At 36.4% G+C, this 17,374-nt stretch overlaps 2 protein-coding genes across 2 annotated transcripts; both read right to left on the bottom strand.

The window, feature by feature from the left end:
- Nucleotides 1-569: 569 nt before the first annotated feature.
- LOC136798227 (ketimine reductase mu-crystallin-like) lies at nt 570-2,021 on the bottom strand. Its single transcript, XM_067054806.1, has one exon. The coding sequence runs from the start codon at nt 1,855-1,857 to the stop codon at nt 916-918; it is 942 nt and encodes a 313-aa protein (XP_066910907.1). The 5' UTR covers nt 1,858-2,021; the 3' UTR covers nt 570-915.
- Nucleotides 2,022-2,112: 91 nt separating this feature from the next.
- LOC136798228 (valacyclovir hydrolase-like) lies at nt 2,113-11,852 on the bottom strand. The gene is made up of 4 exons (XM_067054807.1): nt 11,683-11,852; nt 3,471-3,808; nt 3,017-3,214; nt 2,113-2,638 (listed from the first exon to the last, which is right to left on the bottom strand). The coding sequence occupies exons 2-4, from the start codon at nt 3,805-3,807 to the stop codon at nt 2,340-2,342; spliced, it is 834 nt and encodes a 277-aa protein (XP_066910908.1). The 5' UTR covers nt 3,808; nt 11,683-11,852; the 3' UTR covers nt 2,113-2,339.
- Between the last annotated feature and the right edge of the window lie 5,522 nt (nt 11,853-17,374).

The raw sequence follows: 17,374 nt of genomic DNA, 5'->3' as shown, positions 1-17,374 counted from the left end.
ATAATGGTAGTGTTGATCATGATTCGTTTGACCGCCATCTGTCGTTCGTTCGCTTTGTACAAATGTATGAAAACGATCAAATCAAAGTAAGCAATCAGTGTATCACAGGCGTATAAGGGCGTGAAAATTGTCCACCATGAAGCGTCTAGCACGTTTTCAAGTTTCAACGCCAACAGTAATGAAAAAACAAGGGCGGATGCACATGCGATCGTGATCTCAAAGATGGTCACTTGTAGCCATTTCTCCAATTCTTTTAACGTGAATAACATTTTCCTTTTTGTTGTTTTGATTTCTGTGAAAACATTTATAAGTATCTGAAACGAGAATAATAATAATGATACATTGTGAAGAAGGCAGAATGAATTAAAACGTTCCAGCCCTCGCCGTATATCTTTTTATTAAACAATATCTTTTTATTAAACAGATAAAAAATTATCAAATAAGTCTAGCTAGTGTCAGGCGATATCGTTTCAACATTATCTGAAAGACCCGAAATACAGATAACAGAGCAATCAAACAAAAGGGGATCTGCGGACCCGAATTATTTTAATCAAACGAAACCGATGTGCTCATCGTTAACAGCTTTTTCTAAATAAAGTAATTGAATTGGTTCATATTAAACTGGCAAAATGTATTTTAAATGTATCTATCCGCAGACACTTGTTTCGCCTTTAGCATAGACTGCTATTGTCCCCAGACTGCACAGACACTAAGTGTCGAGCTTCGCATAATCACTATGATTTTAAATGTATAAAAAATTCAGCTAATAAAAAAATTTCACTTTTATAACAATATCTAAAAAGTAATATGGTCGAAAAGAAGAAAAACATACTTATTATTACTAAAGTCTATAGATTTAAAACACTACATTCCCATACTTGGGCTCCAACAATGAATCAGAAAATATATTTCCCATTAACATTCTCTAATTGCTTTTCTGTAATTCTGCACAACTATTTTACCAGCAACTAAATCCTGCACAGCTAGACCAGAAGACTTAAAAACTCTCATTTTATCGAAACCAACTTTCATTTTTCCACCAATGACCTCCCCAAGTTCCCCATGAACTTCACATCCTGATTGGATTACGTCACCACTCGTTTCCATAGCACCCGGTTTAGAATCAGCAACCACTATTGAGTTCAACATTGTAGAACTGTCAACATCACGTTGACTTGATATGGGTGAACCGACGATGACAACTAAGGCGTTAGGTTTGAGCCATTCGTATAAGACAACAGGCTGTGCCGAAGATTTGGTGACAGTGACAACTATATCTGCGTCTCGAACACCTTCCTGTACGCTGGAAGCAGCTTTGATCCCCCATTGCTTTGCAAATTGTTGCGCTCTCTGAGGATTACTTCGACTACACACGCGAATCTCTTTGTAACCTGAGACAGCACGGAATAACTTGACATGACTGACAGCTTGATGCCCTGTACCCACTATAGCTAGAATATTTGAATTACCCCGAGGTGCTAAGTGCTTTCGAGCTATTGCACTTGCAGCAGCTGTCCTCAAATCGGTCACTGCAACACCATCCATGACAGCTTGGAGTGAACCTGTGTCTGAATCAAAAACAGTAACGATTGCTTGGTGTGACGGTACTTGGTATTTGGCCTCGTTCTCGGGAAATAGAGTCAGGAGTTTGGTACAAATTGTTTTGTCAGGTGTTGATACAACCGGTTTGACGAAAAATAAATCATTGTTTTGGACGTTAAGAACTAATCGTTGAGGATGAATAAGTCCTTCGATTTTATTGGAATAGTTGACAAAACTTTTCTCAATGCCATCCAACAAATCGAGTAATGGTAAGTGTTGTTCTACTTGTTCGCCATCAAGAAAAAGTGGCTTCATTGTTGGTGTTTGGTTGGCCTAAGATTTGTTTTTTATCTACAAGGAAAAAAATAAGAGAATAGTTGTGAAACTTGCTCAATGTACTGCGAAAAGGTTAACAAGAGATTCCAACAAATGTTCACCGAAAGGACAAACAATGTCTAAATAATACTCAAGAGTCTCAAGAAAACTCTAAAAAATCAAAACACACCTAAAAACCGAATCAACTAACACCAAAGCAGAAAGCTTTAGCTTAAGTTAAAAACGATAAAATAAAAATCTACAAAAAAGCTTTGTATAAATGCATTGAAAATATTACAAAATTTATCTAATAAAATCTAATCAAAATATGTAAAGAAACCCATAAAAATACTATCGATGTTGGGGTAGGCTGATACTATGAGGCTGGTCTCGTCGCCTTCAAAAATTTCGTTGCTTGATAACAAATAGTAAAGATTTCATAATAAATTTTCTTGTGGAACTATAATGTTATCCTGACATCATCACAGCTTGGATGTATTATTTTTCCTGATAAAGTCTGTGACCAGTTCATTAAATTCTGCATGATATCTCATGTGAATGTTATGTTTGCCGTTTTCAAATATGTAAAGTTCTGAACCTTTGATATTTTCATGTAGATATTTATAATGACAGGAATCTAACATGGGGTCTTTCATTCCGTGTAAAATGAAAGTTGGACACTTGATTTTGGGTAAGCTATCACAACACACGTCATCAATAGCAGAATAGCCATCACACCATCCATGCCACAACTTCTCCAAGCCTTCTTTACCATAAATATCTGGAAAGAAAGTTAAATACCAATCTTTACAATGATATGATGTTGGGTACACCAACTAAACCTTAGTAATGTAATAAACCCAGACAGCACACAACGTCAAAACAACGTCCATTTGACATTCATAACGTCTAAATGATGTTATTTGAACGTTAAAACAACGTTGTGTGCCAGCTGAGAAGGGTGCTGTGTTGGAGTTTACCAGGGTCGAATATTCATTCGAATATAAAATTAGTTCAGATTTTCTGTGTAGACAATTTTCTTTGAAGCCTTTACCCCAAAAGGCTAACAGTCTTCATGAAAATTTTAAAACCCCTATGTATCAAACGTATATTTCACAAATGACTAATAAGATTTTTTTTTAACGAAGAAAAATTTTACCTTCCATTGGTTTTCTCATTCTTTCACTCCATTTGTTCAAATCTCTCATTGAGACACCCAATGCTTTGTCTTTTTCTGTCAAAAAGGCGTTTGATCCCCACACTACAAGGTTATTTACAACATGAGGTGCCATTGCTGCCACTATCATTCCCACCATACCACCATCACTCCAGCCAAGAATGGAATATTTCTCAAAACCTAAAAAGCAAAGTGTAAAATTTATAATAAGATTTATAATTATCTTGGTACAATGAAGATTGCAGGAACATAAAAAACAACAGTATTTTAGGGAAAAAGTGAAGCATAAATATTTATCCAAACAAAAATCTTTCTTTTTTTTTAAATCATTTTTTTTAATGTTCAATGTCGCAGAATCAGTTATCAGACCCCCTTCATTTGTTTTATTGATACTAAAAAAGTAATCAAAATACAACAAAAAAGTGATTTGACATGCCTAACTTTTCCATAACCTTGACTGCATCTTTAGCATCATCTTCGTAAAAGTTTTTTGATAAATCTCGGAATACTTTCTTTGATTTTCCATAACCTCTTGGATCAAATGAAACCATTGTGAAATCTTTTGACATTTCGCTCAATTGGTATGAAAAATCTGATTGAGTTGAACCAAGCGCACCAGGGATACAAAGAACAGCTTCAGATCCTAAGCCATGCCTTTCATAAAATAATGTTCCATTATCTACAGCAACATAACCAGATATCTTTCTTATTTGTTGTTGGAGGTTTGTTCCTGTCATGAGTTTTCTAGCAATCTTGGACATTTTAAACATCATTCTAAGTAGGTAGGTAAACAACAAGTTTAAAGAATTACATTCAGGTAAAAGAGGGTGCTTTATTGAGGTCATTTCATACTTCATTAAAAGAAACTTAACTTTTCTTTGCCAACATTAGTTTTACAATGAAGTGAATACAGTCGCTCTCATGTTGTCTTCTGACCAGCCACCAGAACCGTTGGAAAACCAACGGATCCGGCGAGACTCAAACTCACAACCATGCCATTTGCTGGCATTTGCTCTACTATTGAGCTACAGGTCCATGTGGAACCCGAGGACTCAATTGCCATTGGCTAGAGCTGGAAGTGAATTCTTGTCTACTGACTAGTCAGAGACGGTGAATTGGGAGAAATCCATCACAACATTTGTTTTCTTTTAACCCTTTAAGTACCACGGTCATCTATATGAGGCTTCAGTGTGACTTTCAAATTTGGCTGAATTTTAAGGCGTTTTCATTCAGTTGACAGTTACATCAAAATGCCTCGAAAATGTCAATATGAAAATTGCGTAATCAGAGAACGTATGTCTCGCTCATTATATAAAGGCAGAGACAAACTTTCAATAATTGGATTGTAACATCGAGTTAAGTCCCTTTTGTTAAGTCACCAGGGGGTAAATAAAACAGACCTTGATACATTTATCGTTCGTTTCAACTTGACCATTTGTTTAAAACTCAGCCTCCTAAATATTTGGGGTAGGTAAAATATGTACAAAGAAATTCATACTTTTCCAACCCGGCCAATCTTTAAAAAAGAAGCGAACAATTAAATGTAATTACCCTTTCCAAATAAACCTCTTCGGTGGCGAGCGTAGTCTACTCTGATGTAATTGTAAAATTTATGTAATGGGAGTTTGACATAGTAATGTAATGTTGTTTGGGGAATTATGAAGTTCTCTGGGATTTCGATTGCATTTATTCAGGTTGATTTTTTATGACTTCTAATGGTACTTTTTCTAACGAGTTTGATTACTCTGTTCTCACACTTATGTCTTTTTTTTTTCGCGTCCTTTTCCGTGATTACTTTTATTTATATTTTTAAAGACAGTGTAAGAAGGCATATTGATGTAACTGGTTGATGACGTCATCAAAACGGGAAAAATGCAATATCTCAATGTTTGAAAGGAGTCAAGAAATAGGTGACCCTTCATAGGATCAAAAATTTTATGGAGAAAAGGCTGAGAGGGTATATTTGGGAGGTACAAAACTGAGTATATGCAATTTGGGTCATTAAGGGTTCAATGAAAAAAATGCAATATCTAGAGTTTGAGAATGGTTTATTAAGCAATGATTGGCCTCATTGGATTGGAAATCATCAAGAAAATCTTTTGAGCCAATGAAGAAATACTTTCAGTGAAGTGAAAAGTTTATTACCCTGTCGATGACGTCATTGAAGGCCAAAATGACGTCACAAAACATTAAATATGTGGTTTCTCCAGCTTCAAACAGTTATAAGTGGTAATATTTTGTTCTTTGGGCTTTGAATTCAAGCATATTACCCCTCCCCCACCATCCAAAGGGCTTTATTGTGCGTAAGCAACACTCTACTCAGAGGGTGTAACACCAGCTGACAGCTAGTCTATATTACTAATAGTCTAATGTGAGTACCAACATGGTACTAACAAACAAAGAGGATGCAATCTTGGAAAAATATGCATGGATTTCCATCCCAAAATGTCCTTTATTCCATACGCAAAGGTGAATGTCTCAACAAAACCTGCCACTTCACTCATGTCATGTGAAGGAAACCAGAAGAGACCCTGTTCTGGTAAAAAACACTGTATCACATGATAATAACAAGCTACTGAAAAGAGGAAAAGATGCAGAAACACAACCTTCGGAACCAGACCATTTTTTAGAGATTGCTCGTCTGATGAAGGAAGAAATCATGGAGACCCTGAGCAAAATGATTTCCTCCTTGGAGAATCATCTTCAACACCTTCAACAGACACTACCCACTAAAACATCCCAATTTCCAATGTCAACTGTATCAATGGCCAGGCCACACTTTCCAATCCCTCAACAAGCGATTCAATTTCAATGATTAACAACTTTGCTTTTTTTAATGCACAGGGACTCTGCCCACAAACTGTACCAAGCAAAGTTCCTTTTATAAAAAGTATATATGTCATAAAAATTTGCTGTTCTTTGGACTGTCGGAAACTCAATAACAATAACCACAAAGATGCAGAGTTAGAAGTTGAAGGTTTCACCTTGTTCAAATGTAATTTGTCACAAAAGAAAAAATTAAGAGGAAGATTCACTGGAGGAGTCTGCTTTAATATAAGAGAAGATATAGCTGCCTCATGTGAAATAATTTACTCTCACACCTCCCCAAATGTACAACTTCTATGTGTTCAGTCAAGCACTGAAAACTTTGCAATCCTAGTGATGTACAGACAACCTAATTAGTCGCGCGGCTGAGGTCGAAAAACGTTTCGTTTCGTGATACATCTTTTAGATTCCAAAAAAAACAATGGAAACTCGCTAATTAGTATGTGTAGATTTAGTCTAGATTACAAAATCAAAAAGTTTCCACGATATTATCGTGCAAGTAACGAGTAATTGGCGATTTTTTTGCGTTTCCAGGCAAAATTGGAAGGCCTGGAAATTCATGATTTTTGGGGGGTCTTCAATTAAAAAAAAGACCTATATCACATGATAGAGCTCTTCAAACTGAGCAAAAAAGTGTATTACACCAAAGTCCCAACTTCTCTAGATCAAAATTTATTGGCCTATTTGTGGTAAAAAACTGATGGAAAACAGGGAATTTCCCCACAATCTGCATTAATTTATGCAAAATTAAACACCTTTTTGACCACAAATAGGCCCATAACTTTTGATCTAGAGAAGTTGGGACTTTGGTGTAATACACTTTTTTGCTCAGTTTGAAGAGCTCTATCATGTGATATAGGTCTTTTTTTAATTTGAAGACCCCCCCAAAAATCATGAATTTCCAGGCCTTGCAATTTTGCCTGGAAACGCAAAAAATTGCCATTTACTCGTTTTACTTGCACGATAATATCGTGGAAACTTTTTGATTTAGGAATCTACATATATAGACCAGCGGCCGAGGCAGTGGATTGTGTCACTTCGTAGGGCACCCCTTAGATCAGGGCAAATTTTTGATATTATGCTCCTAATAGGGTGTAGAATTGACAAAAAAAATTTGCCCTTTGAATCTCCTGCAGTTTTCGAGTGAATCGATTTTTAGTTAATCGATAGAACTTATCAAGGGTCCCCCCTTTACTAACGTTTTTTTCGAAGTCTGAAAATCAAATATCTGAGACTACCAACGGATTCAGCGTGAAAAGTAGATAAAGAAAATGGGGTTATTTGTTAAGTTTCGACCACCTGGTGCCGAGAAATGGCATTTTTAAGGCGAAAAATCGACGTTTTTAGCGTTTTCCGATGACGTCAGCATTTTCCTATGAGCATTTTCAGAAAAAATCATCCCCACAGCTGGATAGCCCTGAGTTAGTAGTATCCAAAAATGGTATGGTTTGTCAACTTTCAATGTATAGATCTCGAGATAATTCATTTTTAAGGTGGATAAATATGCTGAAAAACTGCTGACTCAGCAAAAAATATCGATAATTTTCAATATTTAAACTAAAATATCTCGAGATCTAGACATCGAAAGTTAACAAACCATACCATTTTTGGATACTACTAATTCAGGGCTATCCAGTTGTGGGAATGATTTTTTCTGAAAATGCTCATAGGAAAATGCTGACGTCATCGGAAAACGCCAAAAACGTCGATTTTTCGCCTTAGAAATGCCATTTCTCGGCACCAGGTGGTCGAAACTTAACAAATAACCCCATTTTCTTTATCTACTTTTCACGCTGAATCCGTTGGTAGTCTCAGATATTTGATTTTCAGACTTCGAAAAAAACGTTAGTAAAGGGGGGACCCTTGATAAGTTCTATCGATTAACTAAAAATCGATTCACTCGAAAACTGCAGGAGATTCAAAGGGCAAATTTTTTTTGTCAATTCTACACCCTATTAGGAGCATAATATCAAAAATTTGCCCTGATCTAAGGGGTGCCCTACGAAAACCATTTTAAAGGCCTTTTTTGAATCTCGAACGCTGGTCTAATACTAATTCGAGAGTTTCCATCGAAAAAGGTGGAATTTAAAAGGTGTATCACGAAAATCATTTTCTAGCCACTTTTTGCGAAGCGAATTTATGAGCGAAGCAGTTTTGCTATATTGTGCACGTACCTTTAACTTCTATCCCAAGCGAAAATTTGCTATAAAATTTGCTATATAAATCACATCTTCAAACCGATGATTTTATCAAAATGACCTTGAATGGTTTGGCTTAAAGCCACGAAAATTTTCTCGGTTTAGTAGCTAGGACTGCGAAAAATGCCGTTTTAAAATGGTGTACCCTAGCAGGGAACAGCAAAACAAGCCGTATATGTATAAAAGTTGCGAAGCGATCGAGGCAGGTCACTAAATTCGCAAGTTGCAAGCAAAAAGATAGAAAGTATTGAATGAGCCCGATGAGTTCTTTTTTCTAACGTTATAGGGGTCTCACCAAACAGAAATGATTTATTATTACATGAATATAAGCTGGGAAAGCTTTTCCACCTAAACCTAAAGAGTAAATTATTTTTAATTTTGGTTTTTATTTTGACTCATTTTAATTCCGGTTTTAGATTCCTCGTGTTCGAAAATCGAACTTTCGAATCTTTCGAATTTCGAATGTTTCAATAAAAACAAACATTCGAATCCCCCCTGCCATAAATAGTTTTTTATTTGTTAGAATTCCAGGGTAGACAGACTTTCCTCAGTAAATGATTGGTGACTCGATGATAGTATTCATGGTTTCGAAGATTTTTACATGTAAATGTTGATATCAAATCTAGTCTTTGTTTTAAAGTCCCTTGCATACAACCAAAACCCAATCAAAACAAAAGAATCCTCGGGGTCAAGCACTATCCGGTTTAAACACCAGTCGGTCTATTGAGACAGGGATGTGAAATACTGTACTGAGGAATTTAATCTTTAATAACCATACCCAGTTACGAGTTAGAAATATTGTATCAAGTTACATCATTATAATTATACACAAAAAATTAAAAGTTTAGGTTCTATAATTATAATAAAACTATTAGTGGCATAAAATCCTAAAGATAAATATAAAGAAAAACCAGAGAAAAAAAACTAAAATTTAAGAAGATTCCTACAATTCCTTCGACCAGGGTTTTATTCAACAATTAAGCAAAAAACCTCAACATTTTTATAAGGGCTGTATTTTCCAAAGTGGTGAAGCCTATAGGGTTTTTAATCTTAAATCTGCTGGAGAGAAATGTTTGACAGTTGACAGTCTTACCATTGATTTAGGAGCAAACTCTTCACATTAGAATAATTTTATCAGCTGTAGCACAGAAATTTAAAACAGTTAAAAGTACATCATAAATATCCATAATATCATGTTTTGATGATAACTGTCAAGATTTGTTCATGGACACATATTTCGATATTTTACAAGTCATTTTCATTTCCAGCAATTTCTAAAATCCTTTTTACAATCATATGTTTCCTCAATAGTTACTTTATCCTGGCCATCAAATGCATTTAATATAACAGCAAGCAACTAGAGCCCACATATTTTTGAGCAGCCAAGTCAAGATTTCAAGAACAACGGCAAACAATCAGTTCTCTTTTCCACTGAATAAGAGGAGGGATAAATTCTTCCAGATTATCCATAACTTGAATATGTTCGTCCCCATTTCAAAGCATGCAAAAAGGCCAAGTTCATGTTCTTGCTCACTCTTCTTATAGTTATATTCGCTGCTTTGCAAAAAAGGTTTTTTCACCACGTATGCAGGTCATTTTTTAGCTTTCCTTTTCTGGAAATGACACAACAACTCTGTTGAGTCTGTCTTGTCAATGAAACCAGATGAAACAATAAAAATTTCCATCTTCTTTCTTCTGTTCTTCCTCTTTGCTAACAGTTTCAGCTTCTTCTTTTCAACCAACATCTTACACCTCTTCAACTTTTTCAAAACATTCAACGTTTCATTTTTATTTCTCACAAAAAAGTAAACATTCGAAATTGGAAAGATTCGAAGGTTCGAAAGTGTCTGTTTTTTCAATGCTCGAGTCAATGCAGCGACTTCTTAAAAGGGGGCACCATGAGAGCAGAGAGAGAGTTTGAGTTTTTTGAACGCGTCGACCGCGCGCTGGTTTTCCGAACCAATCAGCTTTCTGATATTTGAACGCTTCGACCGCGCTCTGGTTTTCCGAACCAATCAGCTTTCTGATATGGAGCGGGAGTAAAGAAGCTAAAAATGTACGGGAACGACAGAATATCTTTTATGGAAGTTGCCCTGACTCGGAGATTTTCGGCTCCGTAGAGTGGTTCTTTTTCTCGACGAAGCCATCATAAATACAATCTACCAAACCGATATTGTAACGCCCCTTACCTGGAAGAAAACAACCGGGATCTAAATACTTAACCCACATTTAACAGATAGGAACTAAATTTTCGTTTTCGTCTTGCGCTCCCCTGGGTATATAGAATTTAAAGGTACATGCACACTATAGCAAAACTGCTTCGCTCATGTATATTCGCTTCGCAAAAATTACCGGAAGCCGAAACACGGACTTAGAATCTGAAGTTGATCATTGTCGCGCGGGCGGCACGCATCTATCTAAGCAATCTAAGCAGTGGTTCTTCGGTTTTAAATGTTTATTTTGCTGTTAAATGAAAAAAAATTAGTTTGAACGGTGACAGAAAGGATCTTCATCATCCCTCGACTTTAACAGCAAGTATCATATATCAAATAAGGTCAATCAATGAGAGGTTTTTGCAAGTCGCGCGGGCGGAAGGAGTGCTCTTAAGCTCTTTTAGTGAACGAAACTTATCTGGCACCCAGATGGTGAAATTGTCTTCCAACACGCTAAAGCTCTGAAGGTCGGGAAAATTTTCAACATCTGGAAGGTTTACATTACGGAATTTTGTGAGACTGCGTCAAGAATTTTGCAGCGGGAGGTCTGGTAACCCAGCTCTCGTTTTCGGAGCGGGATTGGCCGGTCCAACTGAAATATTTCTACGTTTACGGGCAAGGACTGTTGAACCCGACTGAGGATGCGGCACATCAAAGGCCGATTATCATTCCTCTCCGATGGGAAAATGACCCGCTCCCTTTAGGGCTTTAGCGTGGGCGGCCGCTAATCGGTAATCCGCCATCGGAATATCAGATAAGAACGAAACTTACCTTGCAAAATCAAGTGGATATTCTATGATAAAGAAGTACGGAGGTTAATCAAATTTGTCGAATTTGTCAAGAATTAAATCAAAACTACCCAAGAACCAACAAACCATCTTTGTACATTTTTATTTTTGTTTTATTTTTATGTTTTGTTGATGATTTCATTCGACAGACGATTCGTGATTTGAATAAAAATGTTCGATCATTCGACGAATATCGTTCGAATTTATTAAGGCACCATTTACACTAGAATAACTAGAAGGAAAAAAAGAGTGATGCGCGGGCGGCGGCGGGTGTTCTGCCGCCGTGGATTATGTGGTGTGTTTGGCATTAAGGCTCTTACGACCCTGTCTCTATAGCGGCTTTATTAGAGGGATTTTTAGAGTGTCTCTTATTAATTTTGCTAGCAACTTGCGAATTGAGGTGGAGTCTGGATCGCTTCGCAACCCTTATACAATACGGCTAGTTTCGACCAGAGTATATCACATCATAGTATTATGCTATCAACCAACCTTAATGTTCAGAATTTCCCACTAAATGATGATGACAAACCAGAACCTCGTTCAAAATTCAACACATTGAATTTTTTGTCAGACAGTCTAAACTTAAATTCTTATATCAGAATCAGAAACTTGGCTAGTCTTACCTCTTTTATCTTTTCCTTTACAATAAAATACAATACATTGACAAGTAATCTATGAGAGAAGATTTTATAGAAATCTGCAACAAAAACAAAAGTGGTCTCTTCTACTGATTGCTTCCCACCGCTCCTTCGCAGCTGTTTATCAAATTTCCACCAATGAGGTTGCCACATTTCAAACGGACCTTCTTTTTGGCACCTGTGGCCTTTCAGTGCCTTGCACGGCGGGCGGCTGTAAAATCCGAACCTTCAACATATATTTGTTTCAATCCGTGATCTGTTACCCTGAGTATCAGAGGTCAAGTTTTCAAAGAGAAAATATTAACCTCTGAGGACGAGGTTGGGTTTTCCAATCGGAAGGCGCTGCATTGCAAAACGTTCGAAAATTGTCAATCGAATTTTGTTGTTAAAATGCAGAACACAATTACGTCACTCAAGAAAGAAAGAAAAAGAACACAAAAATCGAATCAAAACAAAAGAATTTCGAGTGAAAAAATGAAGTGAGAGAGACGTGATGATCAAATTGATTAAAGTTTTTTTGTTATATATCTTTCCTGGCTGATCTGAAATATAGGATCTATCAATAGAAGAATAGCTACTGTAAAGCTGTTTTGTTTTTTTCGAGTGCAGTTGCTGAAATTCAGAAGTTCTGCTGCGCTGCTAGTGCTAGACAAAAATATTTGACTGGATATTTTGTTGTGGTTTGGAGAATAAATAAAGGCAAAGACTTTGAGAAAGTCTGAGTCTTTGATGAGGGTGAATACTTCTAATGACACCCATAGCCCTGATGCAAATGTTTCACTCAATCCAAACACTCAAAATTTGCTTTGAACCTGGAGGAGTTGGAGAGGAAATGTTTTAAATTCGATTCCAAACTTATTAATACACTTGACACTAACAGTACAGTTTGCAATAAAGAAGTTAGAATATTTACTTCCAGTATAATAGTGATCCATTCTTGGCTTGTTTGCTGTGTGTGTCAGGAACGATGAAGTCTTGCAAAAAGGGTAAGTCGTTTAATATTTTAGAATTACAGCTGGCATGAATCAATAAAATCGCCCAGCTTTTTTTATTCCAAATGGAATGAAACTTTTCTCTGTTTGAAGAATTTCTATGGGCCCTATTCCTAGGAAATAAAACACTCAATTTGTGTGCCATAATAGGGCATTTACTTTTTCTGAAGTTAAGAAAAACTACCAGAGAGTTTGTTTTGCGATAGTTGTTTCAATTTGACTCATATATTAAGACAAGGTGAAGCGTGACGCTGCAGATCAAATCTGTGTTTTGACTGAAGTCACCAACCTTTTAAAGGTACAGTCTGTTTATCGCAACAACTCATGCTAAATTTAAAATCCAATAAGTGTGTTCCATCTTGCTTCATAATAAAATTTTTTCTTTAAACTTATGTGCTGTTCATTTTTAAAAATGAAAAATAGGGAGGGTTCACTCTTCATCCTTGAAAGATAATCTGGAGATATTATTTATGAAGAGAAGGAGTATAAAACGGTTGTGGTTTAAAAAAGCCTGGTATCTCGGGGTCTTTTGTCTTCATCATAAAGTATGAAAATGTTATCAAAAGGGACTGAAAAATTACCCTCACTGATCTGGAAAGAGTTACATCGGATCACCCAAAGTACCTTCATGTTTTTATTTTATTTTCTTATCTCTGATCCTGTCTTTCTCTTTTATGACTGTCTGAGTTTCTGAGTTTCTGAGACTTAGTTTCTCATTTCTGACTGAGTTTTCATACCTGTCAATCATTTGTCCATCAATTTCGACCAACCTAATTTTCGACCCGAGCGGGATTCGGACCACCACCAAAGAAAGACCTTCAGAATCGGAAGCCAGCGCTCTATCCACTGAGCCATCGCCGCACATCAAATCCACACAATTCATAACATATTATACCGAACTGGCAAAAGACGGGGGTAATGTTATTATAATATGGGTAAAAGTACCCCTTTTTTAAACCTGACTGAAATTCGAGCCGTTACTAGCAACCCTGCGGGGCCCAAGGCGCCGAGTATGCACCCGGCACAGTGACAAGCCGTTACTAGCAACCCTGACCCTACCTAACTGTTAGTTAATCAATTCCAAACAACAAAACCCCCGGAAAGGTGACTATCAGCGATCCGTGGATAAAAAAATAAAAAAATGAAAAATAAAAAAATGAAGGTAACTTTGGGTGATCCGATATAACTCTCTCCAACCAGACCCGTACGTCAGTTAGGTACAGTTGCAAGGAAAATCTAGTTGAGTTAGCAAGCTATCGCAAAGTTCCCTACTGACATAATCGTTCCGCCTTTCATTTATCACAATTTTTCTGAAAAAGCAAATCAGACATGATCCGCAACCTCCTCTAAGGCAAACGAAGCCAAACGGTGAAATATATCTACTTTGCGAGCGTTTTTCTACAAGATCTTGTATTAAAAAAAAACTTTGTCTTCACAGCTCGAATTTATTCGCGCTGTGATACTCACGGTAGTGATCTGTGGCTTAGGTTTGTTCTCATCTTCAATTTATGAAGAAAGCGGGAATTTGATTTATCTGATATTCCGATGGCGGTTTGGCGGCCGCCCACGCTAAAGCTCTGAAGGAGCGGGCCAAATTTCCAGACCTTCAGAGCTTTAGCGTATCGGAAGAAATTTCCCCATCTGGTAAGAATATGATGAGAGGGTTAGATTGTCAACAAAGTGGCATAAAAAATCATTAAATAAAAGAGTACTTAAAATTTTAAATATTTTCATTTTGAGGAATAGGTGCAAAAAAGGGTTGTTACTATAACGAGGAACAAGAAGTAACAAGAAGTAACAAGAAGTAACGAGAAGTAACAAGAAGTAACAAGAAGTAACGAGTAGTAACGAGAAGTAACGAGTAGGTAACGAGAAGTAACGAGAAGTAACGAGTTCTCAAATGAAAGTAAGGAGTACCAAACCTAAGTAACGAGTACTTTAGTCAAGAAAATGACGCTTCATTGTCTTGCTTTTGTCACCGGTTAATTGTTTTAAGATTGATGACCTCATTTCTAGGTTTTTTTTCAGGCACCTATATCTCATGATTGGCTTGTCTGTTTCCTTTCAAATTTGGCATGTGACACCTTGATAATAATGCCTTGAAATTAACCTAATTAGATTTTGTCAATTTTGATGATGACGTCATCATTTGGGCCCTTTTTGGTACTGGAATCCGGACACCTATATTTCGTGTTTGTCTTGTCTGTTTCCTTTTAAATTTGGTATGTGACACCTTGACAATAATGCCTTAAAATTAATCTAATTAAGATTTTGTCAATTTTGGTGATGACGTCATCATTTAGGCCCTTTTTGGTACTGGAATCCAGACACCTATATCTCATGATTGGCTTGTCTGTTTCCTTTCAAATTTGGCATGTGACACCTTGATAATAATGCCTTGAAATTAACCTAATTAGATTTTGTCAATTTTGATGATGACGTCATCATTTGGGCCCTTTTTGGTACTGGAATCCGGACACCTATATTTCGTGTTTGGCTTGTCTGTTTCCTTTTAAATTTGGTATGTGACACCTTGACAATAATGCCTTAAAATTAATCTAATTAAGATTTTGTCAATTTTGGTGATGACGTCATCATTTAGGCCCTTTTTGGTACTGGAATCCAGACACCTATATCTCGCGAGTGGCTTGTCTGTTTCCTTTCAAATTTGGCATGTGACACCTTGACAATAATTTCTTAAAATTAACCTAATTAGATTTTGTCAATTTTGGTGATGACGTCATCATTTGGGCCCTTTTTGGTACTGGAATCCAGACACCTATATCTCATGATTGGCTTGTCTGTTTCCTTTCAAATTGGGCATGTGACACCTTGACAATAATGCCTTAAAATCAACCTGTTAGATTTTGTCAATTTTGGTGATGACGTCATCATTTAAATCAAAAATCTTTCTCTCAGCTTTCACCAAAATATGGGGAAAATCGACAGCTTCTGTAGAGTTTGTAAAATTCACAAAATATTTCCTATTTTTTCTCATTTTACCCTTTTGCATACCGCTCCGTTGGACTCTTGTCCCCTTCTTAGCTTCATAAAGCGTCATTCTCATCACAAAGAAGAGCCAATGTACTTAAGGTTTTTTATTGATGTATTTTTTTAGCAACGAAATGTCTGAAAGTTGTGATATTTTTGTCAGAGAATATGCACAAATGGGTGTAAAACAACCATCTTTGAGAAGAAAGCCCATTACAATCTCTTGTGTCAATTTTATTTAGATTTTATGTTAATCTAAATTTTGTTCGTTCTATTTCTCTTACAAAGTGCTTTTAGTCAAAACAGAACTCAAAAATAAGAGTTAATAGGAATATTTATGTAACATATATACTATTTCATCTAGTCAATTTCAAGCTGTTTTAACCAGAATAAGAGGAATTTTAGATGAAAACTTATGGCTATGTACCCCTTTAAAAGACGTAAGATACCCTTTAAGACCTTAGTACCCTTACATACCAATCACACGTTTTGTTACCGTGAGATTTAAGACAAATTTGACAAAGAATAAAAGAAACAAAATAGACGTGTCTAGATTTGGGTACCAAAAAGGACCCAAAGGATGACGTCATCACCAAAATTGACAAGATCTAATTAGGTTAATTTTAAAACATTATTGTCAAGGTGTCACATGCCAAATTTGAAAGGAAACGGATAAGCCAATCACGAGATATAGGTGTCCGGATTCCAGTAACAAAAAGGGACTAAATGGTGACGTCATCACCAAAATTGATAAAATCTAATTTGGTTAATTTCAAGGTATTATTGTCACGGTGTCACATGCCAAATTTGAAAGGAAACAGACAAGCCACTCGCGAGATATAGGTGTCCAGTTCCAGTACCAAAAAGGGCCTAAATGATGACGTCATCACCAAAATTGATAAGATCTAATTAGGTTAATTTCAAGGCATTATTGTCAAGGTGTCACATGCCAAATTTGAAAGGAAACAGACAAGCCAATCACGAGATATAGGTGTCCGGTTTCCAGCACCAAAAAGGGCCCAAATAATGACGTCATCACTAAAATTGACAAAATCTAATTAGGTTAATTTCAAGGCATTATTATCAAGGTGTCACATGCCAAATTTGAAAGGAAACAGACAAGCCAATCACGAGATATAGGTGCGTGAGAAAAAACCTAGAAATGAGGTCATCAATCTTAAAAAAATTAACTGGTGACAAAAGCAAGACAATGAAGCGTCATTTTCTTGACTAAAGTACTCGTTACTTAGGTTTGGTACTCCTTACTTTCATTTGAGAACTCGTTACTTCTCGTTACTTCTCGTTACCTACTCGTTACTTCTCGTTACCTACTCGTTACTTCTTGTTACTTCTTGTTACTTCTCGTTACTTCTCGTTACTTCTCGTTACTTCTTGTTCCATCCTCGTTATAGTAACAACCGCAAAAAAGTGAAACATAGGGCCTATTTGTTTCATCACTATTTTTTATAGAAAAGTGTAGAATTGAAAAATTGGACACCCATCGGAATCGAACTCCGCAATCTTGTTTCACTTTAAATGCCGTGTTTTAAAATTCCTTAGCTAAATTATATGTACGGAAAAGGTTTTCTCCAGGTTTTTTCAATCCCGGGATAAACTACGAGGGCGGTTCCGCCTGCTTATTTTTAGCGGCATACTTAACTCAATAAAAGAAATTTTAAAACTAATGTTGAAAG

Source organism: Clytia hemisphaerica, unplaced genomic scaffold, assembly GCF_902728285.1.
Source record: "Clytia hemisphaerica strain Z4C2 unplaced genomic scaffold, Clytia hemisphaerica genome assembly, whole genome shotgun sequence".
NCBI lineage: Eukaryota > Metazoa > Cnidaria > Hydrozoa > Leptothecata > Clytiidae > Clytia > Clytia hemisphaerica.
The sequence above is the reverse complement of the archived record's forward strand: the minus strand, read 5'-3'. Positions and strand labels throughout refer to the sequence as shown.